This window comes from Lycorma delicatula, chromosome 4 (assembly GCF_047948215.1).
Source record: "Lycorma delicatula isolate Av1 chromosome 4, ASM4794821v1, whole genome shotgun sequence".
In the NCBI taxonomy this organism is placed as follows: Eukaryota; Metazoa; Arthropoda; class Insecta; order Hemiptera; family Fulgoridae; genus Lycorma; species Lycorma delicatula.
The window spans coordinates 32,969,679-32,986,991 of record NC_134458.1 but is presented as its reverse complement, the minus strand read 5'-3'; the positions used below and the strand labels follow the sequence as shown (position 1 = coordinate 32,986,991).

General features: G+C 29.7%; 1 protein-coding gene across 8 annotated transcripts in view; it reads right to left on the bottom strand.

Moving 5' to 3' along the window:
• The window catches only part of Itpr (Inositol 1,4,5,-trisphosphate receptor), a 256,216-nt gene that overhangs the window by 203,363 nt on the left and 35,540 nt on the right, over window positions 1–17,313 (bottom strand). For all 8 annotated transcript variants that reach the window (XM_075362620.1, XM_075362616.1, XM_075362622.1 and 5 more), the window contains exons 11-12: window positions 14,970–15,074; window positions 9,222–9,429 (exon numbers count right to left, since the gene is read on the bottom strand). In XM_075362620.1, the coding sequence (XP_075218735.1) occupies window positions 9,222–9,429; window positions 14,970–15,074 (313 nt within the window). The remainder of the gene's footprint in view (window positions 1–9,221; window positions 9,430–14,969; window positions 15,075–17,313) is intronic.

The window sequence follows — 17,313 nt, the reverse complement described above, 5'->3', positions numbered from 1 at the left end:
TAAATGATCACTTAAGATCATTTACGGGCGCCTATCATTAAGTTCTTGTACAAAAAAATGGGCTTCTGAGCGACTTGAAAAACAGTCATTCACACACATATTAAACAATAATTTCTATTATTGATAAATTTTTTCAAAAAATAAACAGTTAAACTTGCATAATTCGAGCTTGGAGATCTGAATTATCGAAGAAATCAAATTTTTTAGTTTTCTTGAATTTTGCCTTATTAATAATAATGCATCTACTGTTGTATAATAATACTAATGTATAATGCATGTACTGCTGTTATGTATAATAATGCATACACTGCTTCCTCTTCAACACAAATTATATTTTGATTAATTCAAATTTTCTTTAGTTAAAGAAGAATTTTTGTCATAATAAGAAACAGTGTAAAATTAGACTATGCATAAATTTGTACTTCATACACATTATCATTGTCTTTTTTTATCTTAATTTTGACATCAGTTTTTACTTATATAGTATCAGTTTTTTTACATAGTATCTTTGCTTAGATCAATTTTTAAGTATTTAGTTACACAAATAACCGATCAATAAATATTCATTAGACAGGATGCTTTAGTCATTTTTATATGGCTTTTACATAAATCCTCTTCTATCCATCCAGCTATCCTATGTTTCTGTTATGTAACCAATATCTTATTACTGGTCACCAACAGTTGGTGCCCGACTTCTGATTACTCATCGTATAAGCCATTACCTATAACTTGTCACTTTTAAATTTAGGCAATTTAAAGTATATGTTCATTCTAGTCAAGTGTTTTAATGTGATATCAGACTTAATCAAAATTTTTTAAACATAATTTTTTTAATTTTACTCGTAGTTTAAGGTTTCATTTTAGTTTAAATATTTAACGTACAGTTTTACTAACTTGTAAGTAACTAAATGTGAGAGGCTATGATTAAATTTAACACAATTTTTTAAAGTATAGCTTACAACATTTCATATAGAGTAAAGAATATATATTCCGATCAACCAGCGCTCAAGGTAAAGAAAACAGATATGATTTTTATCCCCAACACACTGAATTCAGATATAAAGCAGCATCAAACATTATTTTGGTATGAAAATTTACAAATTACAAAAAAAGACTTTTTCCTCAATTTAATCAACTCGTTAGAGTGAAAAATGATAAAATGAAACTCTCATATCCAAAGTTGCAACTGCTCAACTACATACGAAGACTATACCATAACTGCTATTTCCTACTTGCTATATATTAATCTGATGACACAACATAAAATTTATCTTGCAAAAATTATAGCTAATTATAAATTGCTGTTAAAATTCAGTAAAATAAATACAATTTAAAAATAATTTTTTTTATAATTATAGAATTAGATAACAAATTGCAGACAAAAGGTGGAAACAAGAGAATTTTTTTGAATTTTTATTTCCATATTTTATTCAATAAACAAATCAATCTAGAAATGCAATAAGGCGTTAACCATCATTCTATAATTTTTGCGAAAATAGTCTTTAATGTCAGACTACTTTTCATATTCATATGTTATTGGAAATTAGCAATAAATTAAAAGTACAAAATTTTAATAAATTTAGCTAGTTTTTTATTAATATTATCATTGACATATTGGAAACATTGAATTTGCTTTAAAAAAGTTGGTAACTGCTTTTAAAAAAACATTACAGCTACAGAAACATAACATAGAGATACAGCTTAATAAAATGATTCACACCACAATTTTCTCAGCAGAAACATGTTATAATATACCTTTATTTTTACAAACTTTTTATCATAAAAATGAGTACAAATACTATTTTAAAAAATGTAGTTCTAGAACCTTTAAATTGAACACTGTTTTGAAGTTCTTCGTGTAAAAATTTAGATATGTTTAATGTAGGCAGTTCATTATGTTTTGTATGAAACTTGTTAATTGTTCGTCTTACAATGCCTTGATCAAAACTGTCTTATTTACTAACTGGTTTATAGCGTTGTTTATACTGTTTTGGTGTGCTGAATGGGCACAACTGTGATGTAGATTTAAAAGATCCTGCTTTTCTTTTCAGAGTTTTTGAACTTGTGATTTTGAAATCCTACAAACTGCAGCTCCAGTGGTTCTTTCTTCACATTTTTGAATGTGTATTAAACGCTTGATGTCTTCTAACGTTCCTAACTTTGTAGCTTCTTTCTTCACAAAATCGTATACATTATTAACTATTTCACGATCTTGACTATGGAGCATTTTATTCTCATCATAAACAACGCATACAATAAATATCATCTTAAATTTGTTCAGGGTTTCTACCCTCTGCCTACTAACCACCCACCCAAATAAAAAAAATTGTAATAAATCAAACACATAAATATGCAATACCTATTTGTCATAAAATTATTTAAATTCTGCCATTGCCAAAAAAGATACACAACACAAAAACGCAAAAAACTTATGAATCCACTAATACACACAAAATATTAATTAACACACCACACATTACAGAATGAAACAACTATACCATTCGCATTGGAACAAGCCAAGAACTGAACTAAATCAGTTATGTTTATAAATATTATCAACAATACTAATACCCATTACAACAAGTGCATATAAATATAACTCGTGAAATATTTTGATAACTTTATGAACCACTTTTTTTGATTTTAGAATAATTAACTCAGCTTCAAATAATGGGCAGGCAGGAGTAGGTTTCATAATGAACAAGAAGATAGGGAAGAGAGTAGAGTATTTCAAAACGCATAGCATTGAATCATTGTAATAAGGATAAAATCAAAACCTAAACCGACAATGATTGTTAACGTCTATATGCCTACAAGCGCCCATGATGATGATGAGGTAGAGTGTGTATACGAAGAGATTGATGAAGCAATTAAACACGTAAAAGGAGATGAAAATTTAATAACAGTTGGAGATTGGAATGCAAGCATTGGAAAAGGCAAGGAAGGAAATATAGTGGGTGAATACGGGCTGGGCAAAAGGAATGAAAGAGGGGACAGACTTATAGAGTTTTGCACGAAGTATAATTTAGTAATTGCCAACACCCAATTTAAAAATCATAACAGAAGAATATACACTTGGAAAAAGCCAGGCGGCGATACTGCAAGGTATCAGATAGATTATATCATGGTTAAGCAAAGATTTAGAAATCAACTGGTTGACTGCAAAACTTACCCTGGAGCAGACATTGATAGCGACCATAATTTGGTGATAATGAAATGTAGATTGGGGTTTAAAAACCTGAAGAAAAGGTGTCAGATGAATCAGCGGAATTTAGAGAAGCTTGAGGAAGAGGAGGTAAAGAAGATTTTTGAGGAGGACATCGCAAGAGGTCTGAGTAAAAAATATAAGGTAGAAAATATAGAAGAAGAATGGGAGAATGTTAAAAAGGAAATTCTTAAATCAGTATAAGCGAACTTAGGCGAAATAAAGAGAACTGGTAGAAAACCTTGGGTTTCAGACGATATATTGCAGCTGATGGATGAACGTAGAAAATATAAGAATGCTAGTGATGAAGAAAGTAAAAGGAACTATCGGCAATTAAGAAATGCTATAAACAGGAAGTGCAAACTGGTGAAAGAAGAGTGGATTAAAGAAAAGTGTTCAGAAGTGGAAAGAGAGCAAGTTACAGGAAAGTTAAGGAAAATTTTGGGGTACATAAATTAAAATCTAATAATGTGTTAAACAAAGATGGTACACCGATATATAATACGGAAAGGTAAAGTCGATAGATGGGTGGAATATATTATAGAGTTATATGGAGGAAATGAGTTAGAAAAAGGTGTTATGGAGGAAGAAGAGGAATCAAAGAGAATGGAAGGGGAGAAACAATACTGACATCTGAATTTAAGAGAGCATTAAAAGATTTGAATGGCAGAAAAGCTCCTGGAATAGAAGGAATACCTGTAGAATTACTGTGCAGTGCAGGTGAGGAAGCGATTGATAGATTATACAAACTGGTGTGTAATATTTATGAAAAAGGGGAATTTCCACCAGACTTCAAAAAAAGTGTTATAGTCATGATACCAAAGAAAGCAGGGGCAGATAAATGTGAAGAATACAGAACAATTAGTTTAACTAGTCATGCATCAAAAATCTTAACTAGAATTCTATACAGAACAATTGAGAGGAGTGTGGAAGAAGTGTTAGGAGAAGGCCAATTTGGTTTCAGAAAAAGTATCGGGACAAGGGAAGCAATTTTAGGCCTCAGATTAATAGTAGAAGGAAGATTAAAGAAAAACAAACCAACATACTTGGCGTTTATAGACCTAGAAAAGGCATTCGATAACGTAGACTGGAATAAAATGTTCAGCATTTTAAAAAAATTAGGGTTCAAATACAGAGATAGAAGAACAATTGCTAACATGTACAGGAACCAAACAGCAACGGTAATAATTGAAGAACATAAGAAAGAAGCCGTAATAAGAAACAGAAGGATGTTCCCTATCACCGATACTTATTAATCTTTACATAGAACTAGCAGTTAATGATGTTAAAGAACAATCTAGATTCATAGTAATTCTAGCCGAGAGTAAAAAGGATTTAGAAGAAGCAATGAATGGCATAGATGAAGTCCTACGCAAGAACTATCGCATGAAAATAAACAAGAACAAAACGAAAGCAATGAAATGTAGTAGAAATAACAAAGATGACCCACTGAATGTGAAAATAGGAGGAGAAAAGATTATGGAGGTAGAAGAATTTTGTTATTTGGGAAGTAGAATTACTAAAGATGGACGAAGCAGGAGTGATATAAAATGCCGAATAGCACAAGCGAAACGAGCCTTCAGTCAGAAATATGATTTGTTTACATCAAAAATTAATTTAAATGTCAGGAAAAAATTTTTGAAAGTATGTTTGGAGTGTCGCTTCATATGGAAGTGAAGCTTGGACAATCCGAGTATCTGAGAAGAAAAGATTAGAAACTTTTGAAATGAGGTGCTATAGGAGAATGTTAAAAATCAGATGGGTGGATAAAGTGACAAATGAAGAGGTATTGCGGCAAATAGATGACGAAAGAAGCATTTGGAAAAATATAGTTAAAAGAAGAAACAGACTTATAGGCCACATAATAAAGCATCCTGGAATAGTCGCTTTAATATTGGAAGGACAGGTAGAAGGAAAATATTGTGTAGGCAGGCCATGTTTGGAATATGTAAAACAAATTGTTAGGGATGTAGGATATAGGGGGTATACTGAAATGAAACGACTAGCACTAGATAGGGAATCTTGGAGAGCTGCATCAAACCAGTCAAATGACTGAAGACAAAAAAAAAATATGAACCACTTTATGAATAAAGTGGTCATTCATTTTATGACTCACTTGATGCAGGGAGTAATGCATTTTGATGCATAATAATCTATTAGTAAAAGTATAGATTATTCATTTTTGTACTGTATACTGTAAGAAATATTTATAAGTACACTAAATATTTTTACAGAAATTATTGTCTGAAATTAAACAAAATGAAAATACATTTGAATTGTGGAAAGAATCTTTGCTATTTATGAAAATAGTTAAACATACTGTATTGCAGAATACTTGGTCAATAAGAAACAGAAGGATGTTCCCTATCACCGATACTTATTAATCTTTACATAGAACTAGCAGTTAATGATGTTAAAGAACAATCTAGATTCATAGTAATTCTAGCCGAGAGTAAAAAGGATTTAGAAGAAGCAATGAATGGCATAGATGAAGTCCTACGCAAGAACTATCGCATGAAAATAAACAAGAACAAAACGAAAGCAATGAAATGTAGTAGAAATAACAAAGATGACCCACTGAATGTGAAAATAGGAGGAGAAAAGATTATGGAGGTAGAAGAATTTTGTTATTTGGGAAGTAGAATTACTAAAGATGGACGAAGCAGGAGTGATATAAAATGCCGAATAGCACAAGCGAAACGAGCCTTCAGTCAGAAATATGATTTGTTTACATCAAAAATTAATTTAAATGTCAGGAAAAAATTTTTGAAAGTATGTTTGGAGTGTCGCTTCATATGGAAGTGAAGCTTGGACAATCCGAGTATCTGAGAAGAAAAGATTAGAAACTTTTGAAATGAGGTGCTATAGGAGAATGTTAAAAATCAGATGGGTGGATAAAGTGACAAATGAAGAGGTATTGCGGCAAATAGATGACGAAAGAAGCATTTGGAAAAATATAGTTAAAAGAAGAAACAGACTTATAGGCCACATAATAAAGCATCCTGGAATAGTCGCTTTAATATTGGAAGGACAGGTAGAAGGAAAATATTGTGTAGGCAGGCCATGTTTGGAATATGTAAAACAAATTGTTAGGGATGTAGGATATAGGGGGTATACTGAAATGAAACGACTAGCACTAGATAGGGAATCTTGGAGAGCTGCATCAAACCAGTCAAATGACTGAAGACAAAAAAAAAATATGAACCACTTTATGAATAAAGTGGTCATTCATTTTATGACTCACTTGATGCAGGGAGTAATGCATTTTGATGCATAATAATCTATTAGTAAAAGTATAGATTATTCATTTTTGTACTGTATACTGTAAGAAATATTTATAAGTACACTAAATATTTTTACAGAAATTATTGTCTGAAATTAAACAAAATGAAAATACATTTGAATTGTGGAAAGAATCTTTGCTATTTATGAAAATAGTTAAACATACTGTATTGCAGAATACTTGGTCTCTGAATAAGCCTAACATCAAGAGAAAAGAGTAATATAATGCCCTACACAGAGACTGTCAGCCTCATGCAAGCAAGCTTTTATTTTCATCGTACACACTGTACATGACTGAGGTACAAAATTACTTCTTTTTTAACTGCTACAGTGCATTTGGAAAGTCACTATGCATTCTGCATTCTTTTGATGTTAGGTTGGTTGCCCTGTGGGTTTGTTGGGCACTGCTCAGTAATAAACCAAGACATCAGTTTCAGAGATGTGATTGAGCGTGCTTGATTTAGTTTCATGTTGTTTTGTTTATCAGAATCAATAGTTGCGAGAATCATAATGGTTCTTTTGGTAGAGGAACACATTTTCTAATCAAACATGTCTTTCGTGAAGGTAACAAATATATTGATTTAGTGAAGCACGAGTTTTCTGAAAAGTTTCCAAGTACTCCTGTCATTACCGCAATGCATTTTGAACTCTTATAAAAAACTTTCAGGCAACAGAATCTTTTGAAGACACTGTTCAAAGTGGACGACCACTAAACTAACAGAAGCCGCTTGATATTTTGAGTACTATGGTCGAAAGTCCATTAAAGTCAAGGCGCAAGTTAGCACAGCAAAAAGATATTGGACTTATTACCACACATAAAGCTGTAAGAAAAGAACAAACTTTTCGCCTAAAAAGTAATATGTGTTCAAGAACTGAATCTACAGATCATACCAAACGACTAAATTTCTGTCAATGGTTTAAATGTTTTATTGACCAAATTCCAGCATGGTTTCATCTGGGAAGGTATATGAATTGACAAAATACACGACTGTGGTCGACGACTAACCTCCATGAATTACACAAACAGTCTTTATATGAAGCAAAAAAAGTCTAGGTCCAATCTTTTTTGAAAATACAGTTAATATTGATCATTTTCTTTCGTGCCATTTTAACAAACTTCATTAGTCAGTTCAAAGAAGTGGAAATTTTAATAAACTTTGTCAGTTAAAAAAGTGGATATCAATCACAGTTGCTTCCAACAAGATGGCCCACAGCACACACAATGAACAGGTTAATGGGTTAATGACATTTTTAAGAAATGTCTTTGGTGAATGAATCACTTTGAGGAGTTTGTAGCCAACACGATCGCCCAATCTGACTCCTCCAGATTACTTTCTATCGGGGAGGGGCAGCGAAACAAGCAGTATATTACAACAGACCACGCACAAATTGACGAACTAAAAACCGCAATTACAGTGATTACAATGAATAAGTGATTACAATTACAATGAATAAATTTTTAAAAGGGATTTTACTGTTTATTTTTTCTTCATATGGTTATTTTGGTTGAATCACTACTGCAAAACGTTCAGAATTCTAAATAAAACAACTAGTTTAATCTGAAATTTTCACTTTTTTCTGAATTAGCTCCTTATCGCATATCTACATTCAGTTATACAATCCTCTCCTTATAAAAAGTGACAGAATGAAACGCTTAATAATTTATCATACTTGTTTTTTTTTTTTTAGCAATTTAAATAATACAATGAATTTTGTGAATCCATGATTTAAAAAGATGAAGACCACCAACTAAACGGGAAAGTAGCTATATCTAAATCCATTCTGTAAACAAAATATTCATTCACAAAATAAAATAAAATGAAACAAAACAGAATTTTTTTTCTAATTTTTATTTCACAAGAAGAAATGAAATATGATATTAATAATCTGAAAAATATGAACTTTCAGCTGAGCCTGAATATGCAGAAAAGACGTAGTAGTTTAGTACAATTATAGAAATGGAGCATTCATTCTACAGTATATGCAATTTAAATTTAATAGTATAGGCTAACATAAATTTAATTAAACCAATAAAATTTTAATAAATAGTTAATAACAATGTAACCAACAATTATATTACTTATTCCAGTACACAGACTGTCATAAGCAATTGATTCAATACTTCAGGATTTTGAATTTCAAATAATTATGCATGCTTTAAAAACTCCAAAATTTTATTAAATATTTCGAACTCTTTTTATATTAAAAGTGAAATAAGCAGTTAGGGACATATTGGCATCATACATAGCATGCGCTACTTGTGCTATAATAATATTTTGGTTAGTTAGTGTGGTTAGTTAAAAAAAAATTGGGCTCTGCCAGTTCACATGTTAAACTTTAAAAAACTGAAGAAAAAATAAATTCAGTTGAAGTTTTGCTAATATAAACAACTTCAAGTAAATACAGAATGTTAAACACAGCATAATGTAAATGAAATAAATGTTTCATGATGCAAGGTTAACTTACAAAGTCACAAATTTTTGCATCATGTAGTCTAGTTTTTAAAAAACTGGTTTTTTTTCAAATCTCTTTTTCCCACATAACTTAGAAAATTTAAGATATTAAATAATTAAAAAAGAAAAAAATTGACATATAAAATTATATTGTGAATCCTGAACAAAATCACAATTATAAATGTCAGTATGTCAATATATGAGTAGTAAAAAATTATTGAAACTAAGTAAACAAACTGATTAATAAATTCCTTAAATCTATAAAGTGTAGGAAAACAAACCTGATTTTTACGGTAGTCTTGTTGACTCAGTCGCAAAATACGATAGCAAAGACGAAACATATATTTATACGGGGCATGCCGAGGATCATTTAATTCTTCAATACGAAGAAATGGTGCTTCACCTTCTGTCGATTCCATAAATGGAGCCTGTAAAATCTTGAACAACTGCTTTAGAATATACTGTTCTCTTAGCAATTTCTGTCTATCCCTACAAAAAAAGTATATTTTATTATTTATATATACACATAAAACTTACTTACCCAATATACTGGTGCCAATAATTCAATTCAATAAAACATCTTATTTTCCCCTTTAACATGCATTTTTGTTTCATACATTTCTTGCATGGCCTATGTATATCAAGCTCTGTTAGATTATTGATATACATTTTAGTTCTGTTATAATACATTTCTTTATTATTTTTTGCTTTGTTTACAATACAATAGTGTGGTTTGTGTTACTTAAATAAATGATCTATGTTTTAGAATTTAATTCAGTGTATGATCTCTTGTATGTTTGTGAAGTTTTCTGTCTGAGCTCTTAATTTGTTAAATAAATTTACACATAACATTCTGGGAGCAATTGCCGATAGTAGTTATCAGGTTTGAATAGTATACAATTCCTGCTGCTTTCTTGTGTAATGTGATTGTATTGAATTCTTTGTCTGAAATTTGGATTGTAAAATTATTTATGCTGGAATGTATGAAGTTAATCAGTTAAATTCAATATCCTATTGTTTTTGAGGTCAACATCTTTGAATATGATTTTAACATTTTCACTCTTACTTTTATGATTTGTAGTCTTACATAAAATTATGCTCTCGAGTACACCACTAGACATTTGATGTGCGATTCAATAAATTATGTGTACATAATTTTGTTTATATATATTGGCATATTTGGTACTGCATGTTTTATTTTATATGAAATTTGTCTAAATTTTATTGTTAAATTGTTAATGTGTGTGTCCCATTTTAAGTGTTCATCTAAATATATTTCTAGGTATTTGACATTTTTGGTAAAAATCTGTAGAAAAGGTGCTGCAATTCGTACATTGTCTGTTAAGCATTTTGTACTAAGATATTTTATTTTATTTGTATTATTCAGGTGTCGTATTGTACTTTATTGTGTAGAAGCATTTCTTGCATTAATAACAAAAACACCTTGCAAATGAAAATTGATGTACTGGGTGATGCAAAAAGGACTTCACAACTTTAAAAGCATATAAAAATTTATTTAGATAACTTACAGATTCGGTTGAGGTCTCATTTCATAGCAATACACATCAAGTTTTGATTCACTAGTTTATTAGTATCAAATTCGGCCACCATGTTGTTAAAAATGGATACATTTACTGGTGCAGAACATGCTTGCTGGGCGTCTTGGTTCCATGATTTGCAGTCAGCAACTGCAGTTCAATGTGATTTTCGTAGAGTATGGTAGGGAGCCTCCTACTAGGCATACAATTTACTCTTAGCACCGAATCTTTGTTAAGACAGGTTATTCTGTTAAACATACAAAATCACCAGGACCTAAGCCACTGAGGAACCACTCAGAGAAAGCTTTGTACTTAGTTTGAAGAAATCAACACAACATGCATCACATGAGACTGGCATTCCACAAACAACTGTTTGGCGCATATTACGTAAACAACAGCTATACAAACTAACCGTGGTTCAACACATTGCAGATGAGGACAAAGTTGCTTGATTCCAGTTTTGTGTAGAAATGATGGATAGAATTATAGATGATACATTTTCAGACAATGTAATTTTTAGTGATGAGTCAACATATCACATTAGTGGCAAGGTGAACACCCATAACTGCCGAACATGGGACACTGAAAATCCTCATTAAACTTTGCAGCACATTCATGATAGCTCAAAGGTCAATGTTTTTTGTGCCTTTAGCAAACAAAGACTGTCCTGCTCTTCTTCCAGGAGGCAACTGTAAGTGGATTGTTTATCTGGACATGCTTCAAAATTTTCTAATTCCTCAGTTAGACGATGATGACCAAGATGGGGTACCATCTACCAAGATGGGGTACCAAGTCCAAAATTTTCTTGATGCTCAATTCCCTGGTTGGTGAATTAGTCATAATAATCCAATTGCATGGCCACTTCCCTCCCCAAATGTGACCCTGCTAAACTTTTTCTTTTGGGGGTTTCATTAAAGATCGGGTTTATGTACCACTTTTGCCTACTGATCTTGTTGAGCTAAGCCTTCAAATTAACGCCACATCTGCAGAGGTAACACCAACTTGCTGGCATTATAAATGGAAGCCATACCAAACCAAAGTGAATGACGGGTGACAAACTTGATGTGTTTTTCTATGAAATGAGACCTCAACTGAATCTGTAAGTTATCTAAATAAATTTTTATATACTTTTAAAGTTGTAAAGTCCTTTTTGAATCATCCAGTATAAGAATACAGGCATTACTTTGAATTTTTCAAATGATATTACAAATATCCAACAGAAGTGAGTAAGGCTATTTATTTTGATTCACTTTCATGTTTAATATCTTTAAACGTCATTTAATGATCGTAACTGTTTATGTGGTTAATGAAAACAGCAGTTGATACCACCTAATATTAAAAAACACTTTACTTTTCAAGTATATTTCCAAATTTTTTAATAAATTACAATAATAATTTTTGAGTCCTTATTTGTAATGGCAGGAGGAAATTTTAAATAAATTTTATGAAATAAAAAGAAAACAATAAAATGTGTAATTTTCAAAATTATTTTTCTTGAACTGTATTTTTTCCAACAAAAGACTATTTCTAACACTGAGAAGAATGAACAGAAAACACAAACATTTAAAAGATTTTTTAAAAGCACAGATAACCAGTTATTTTGATTAAAGAAAAGAGAATATACTAAACAGTAACAAAAAAATTTCATTAAAACAAGAGAATATAATTAATAAAATATAACAACGTAATCTGTAAATAATTAACATAATGCAAACAAAATTAAATATATTTATTTAAAAAATGTTAACAGCTTTTGGATAAAAAGTAACAGCAGCTATAAATTTTTAAAATTAATTCATACAGATAATAAAATTCCATTCAATATTTACAGAACATGTGTGCACACTGTCAGATAACACCAGTAATTCTTTTCACATAATGTAAAATAAGATTACAGCTTTGAACATGATAGTTTTCAGCACAAACTAGGTGACATTTGATCTGCAATCTTGTTGCAGGGAAATGGCATTTATTAAAGATACAACTGAGTTTAACGGTTCTAACAGAGAAACGATTGACAAGACGTAAAAAAAATTAACAAACGATTTATTAAGCAGTAAACAACCGATTTTATCTGGTTCTTCTGGCAAGAAGGACCAAATAAGGTACATACAAAAAATTGCACACTGCTTTCTATATATTAAAAAAAAATTAGAAACTTAATTTTAACATCAAAAATGCTAAATCTAAGAAATTTAGCTTTGTTCTTGGAAATAAAAAATTAAACCCATCAAAAGAATGAGCATCTATAGATTGATTATAAAGAAAACAATAGCCATTTAGGATATGTAAGTCAAACTAAAATAAGAACTGAACTAAAATAAAGCAAAGTTTTGCTCATTATAAGTACAGAAGAAATTGGTTTCAAAATATTCAGTACTGAAAAATGACTGGAGACCAATACCCTTTCAAAATCGTAGATTAATCTTTCCATCATATGAACACCAGCAATTAACTTGTCTAACTTCTGTTAAACATAGAAGATATTTCAATGAGAAATGAAAGTTCATGGTATCCATCTTTCTTAAGAAACACTTTTATGTTACTTTATCTTATATAAAAGGCACAGTGGCCAGTTCAGTTAAAGAATTTAAAGTGAACTTAAGTTAAAATATTTAAGTTTACAATAGAGAGTATATAATGAACTATACTTAAGCTAACTATTCACTTTCAAATTGACTGTCTACAGTAGAATTTGCTAACTTTACAGTTAGTCATGATTTTTATTTATTATAAAATCATCATTGTTTTTATTTATATATTTCTTTTTGGTAAGTATTATTTTTTAAATTCTTTTTTCTTTAGTCACTTTTTTTAGAAATTTAAGCTTAATTATTTACAGCATTTACCTTTGCTAATTCCTTTTATTTACTGATGAGTGTTTAATAACTAAAATGTGGATCTAGTTTTTTGAATTTTATTTTTAATGACTCCTGGGCATTTCTTTATATTGATTAACTAAAAATAAAATTACCTAACACAATTTAATCATAAATTATTTTTATGTTTTGGTAGTTAAGTGTGCAAAAACATGCCAATAAATATTAAGAAGCTGAAATTGTTTCACAAGTGATAGAAATAAATAATAAACCCACACTTAAAAAAGTATGTCTTACCACTCAATGACTAAACAATATCTAACATTCTAAAAGTAAAATTATCAATTCAAGTTTTTTTTTTAAATTTAAGATCACATTAACTAATTCACATGCTACAGTAACACACTAATATGTTTCTTATTTATGATAGAGGTAATTAAAAAATTTGCCTCTGAAAAGTAAAAAGTGTATGAAACAATTTATGGAAAAAAATCTGAGTTTCATACCATGTTAACTTTGTTTTTTCTCCATTATTGTTGATAGTTACAATTTATTTAAGAAAACCTACAGGAATTATAACAAATTATGCAAAATTACCCCATTTTTTGGCAGTTTTCCTGGTAGTGCAATTTTAGTGTTCCATGACTGTTAAGAGACTAAATAAAAAATAGTTTAAGTATACTTACTAAAAAATTTTATCAAAAAATACTTAACACATCTGATTATAGTAAACATATCAGTTTTAGCTTTCTGGAAGGGGGATATACTGTATTTACTTGAATCAAAGCCACACTTTTTTTCTCTTTTTAATATCAAAATAATGGTTGCGGCTTAGATTCAAACTTCTTTTTTTTTAAATTTGAAAAAAAGGTTTATTATAGATTTTTTAAATCCTCTTCTATACAAAAGAATAGAGAGAAGAGTGGAAGAAGTGTTAGGAGAAGACCAATTTGGTTTCAGGAAAAGTATAGGGACAAGGGAAGCAATTTTAGCACTCAGATTAATAGTGGAAGGAAGATTAAAGAAAACAAACCAACATACATAGCATTTATAGACTTAGAAAAGGCATTTGATAATGTAGACTGGAATAAAATGTCCACCATTTAAAAAAATGTAGGGTTCAAGTATAGAGATAGAAAGACAATTGCCAACATTTACAGGAACCAAACTGCAACAGTAATAATTGAAGAACATAAGAAAGAGACTGTAATAAAAAAGGGAGTCTGACAAGGATGTTCCCTATCCTCGTTACTTTTTAATCTTTACATAGAACTAGCAAGCAGTTAATGATGTTAAAGAACAATTTAGATCTGGAGCAACAGTACAGAGTGTAACGATAAAGATGCTAATAAAGATGAGGACTAAGTGATGTTGATATGGTCGTTTAAGTTGTCCTGACCTACGCCCTTAACAACTACTGAAAGAGCTGCTGCTCTCTTTCAGGAATCATTCCTTAGTCTGGCTCTCAACAGATACCTCTCCGATATGGTTGCACCTTCAGTCCAGCTACTCTGTATCACTGAGCACCCAAGCTCCCTCACCAATGGCAAGGTCTCATGATTCATAGAGGGAGTTGTGACATTTAATATGTGTTTTACAAACTGTAGCAAAAAACCTCTTAACAATTTTCTCCAAAAAAGAAAACAAATATTACATAAGGAAACATATTTACCTGTTAGGGTTTGTCACAACTAATTCCAAAGCTTCTGCCTTACTCTGTTCACTTTCTAAACCAGCAATAAAATATACAATATCCTGCAATAAGCTTGTGACAGCTCTATAACAAAAAATAAAAAAATAAAAATATTAAAATATAAATATAATAAAAACAAATGAAAATAAGAGTATGTATAAAAAGGCCATTAAAAGTATTATTATATACTGAATCACTGCAAATCTAAAACACAAACAAATGGATAACAGCTTAGAATTAATCATCATTATAACATAAGCCAAAATATCTTAAAAATAAAATAAGAATATGAAACAATTCCCTTGCATTTTATGAAATATAAACAACAATTCTCAACCCCACTCTGTTTTACATCATAAAAACAAAATTTTATCCAATCATTATACTGGAGAATGACTTTTTTCCTTTGTTTTGAATGAAATTCATCACTCCTTTTACTAGAATGAGAAGATCCTTGTTTATTTTTATAAATTATCAGTACTTTTTTGTCATATTTTAATTTTTTATCCAAAAGCAAATAATCTAACGCTTGTTTTAATTTTTAAATAATTACTTTCATTTTTTTTCATAATAGGTAATATGAATTAGACTTTACTGCTCAGTAAATAAAGAATAGATAAGTGATTGTGAATCAAACTAATTTAACTGCATACAACATTAATCTTTGCTGTATTTACTAAACAAATGTGAAAAAAATTAAGATAGTGATTTGAAGAGCTGATATCAAAAGAATTATAACGTTTTATTTACATTCAGTCCTGAAAAATATTTACCTGTTTACAATTTATTTATTTATAAACTGAGCAGAAGAAATTTTCAAGAAAAAAAAGGTGACTAATCCAAAAATCTACAAAAACATTTTTAAATTCCTTTAAAAGAGACTTCATTGAATAATTTGATGTATTTGAATTTATTTTGCGATAATTATTGACAGAAAGATGTAAAACTCATAAACGAAAATCCTTTTATACCAGGAAGAAATACTAGTGTAAAAAATGAAAACTGCTGGTTTAAGAAATTTTACTATACATCTACCCCTTAAGCATTGATCCACACATTTTGATATTGTTTTTGTAACTACTTATTTGAATTATACATTTGGTACATTATACTTAAGACTTTTGTTCTAAATAGCTTTCATCAACAGATGTCACTGACTGCAGGTCTCTGAACAATATGTAACATCTGACCTCAATACAAGTTTTATACATTCTCATTTTCATATATCCACTTAATAACTTACTCTACAAATTTTATGGTCAGCACAGAAATATTACTACATATTACCATTCTGTCTCTATTTTACTTGTAGTTACAAACTATTTTAATTTAATTTAAATTATTCAAGATAGAAAATATGTTGCTTTCTTTGGATTACATTTCTTTTGTAAAAAAAAATTGGTTTGTGTGGAACTATGTTTCGCACAAGATTTGAGTGTGACAACGTCTTGCAAAGACCGACAATGTCGCGGGCGCAAAAAACCCGCGTTGCGCTAGGTGAAAATACCAATTAATTAAATTCATCCATGATTTGGATGTTTTAAAAAATTACTTGTTTAAACAAACAAATTGAATCGAAGTGATTGTTTAATTAGCTAATGAAACACGTTAATATTCCATTTTTCATTTCATTTAATAATAATTATAATTAATATTAATAATTTTTGCAAGTTTAAATTGAATGATTTGTTCAAAAATAATTATGAACAATTTGTTATAGAAATAAACTTTAATCAAATCAATGTTGATAAAGTGTCAATTTAAAACGATGAAATTGAAATCGTAAATCAAATTCATGAAATTGCTGTTTTTGAAAAGCCAGCCAAAACCTGCTTGACATGATAGTATATTCCATTGCACGACGGTTAGGCGGTTCAATTTGTCATTAAAACTTTTAAATATTTTTAAAACTCATGTTAAGTAAATCGAAATTCTGGTTAAAAAAAACATTAATATTCAATTTTTAAATATTATTTATAGTTTTTGCAAGTTTAACTTAAATAATTTGTTTAAATATAATCATGAATAATTAATTATAGAAATAAACTGAAATCAAATCAATGACAATAAATTGTTAATTTGAAATGACGAAATTGAAAATATAAATCAAATTTATGAAATTGCTGCTTTTGAAAAGCCCGCCCTAACCTGTTTGATAAAATAGTAGATTTCCTCGCACGGCGGTTGGCCGGTTCACATTGTCATTTTAGACACATTGTTATGACATGGGTGAGTTTAAAAATTAATTTTTAATCTTACATTAATAACAATCATTTACGCACAATCATTTTTTCCATTGAATAATAAAGAAAAGCAGTTTCAT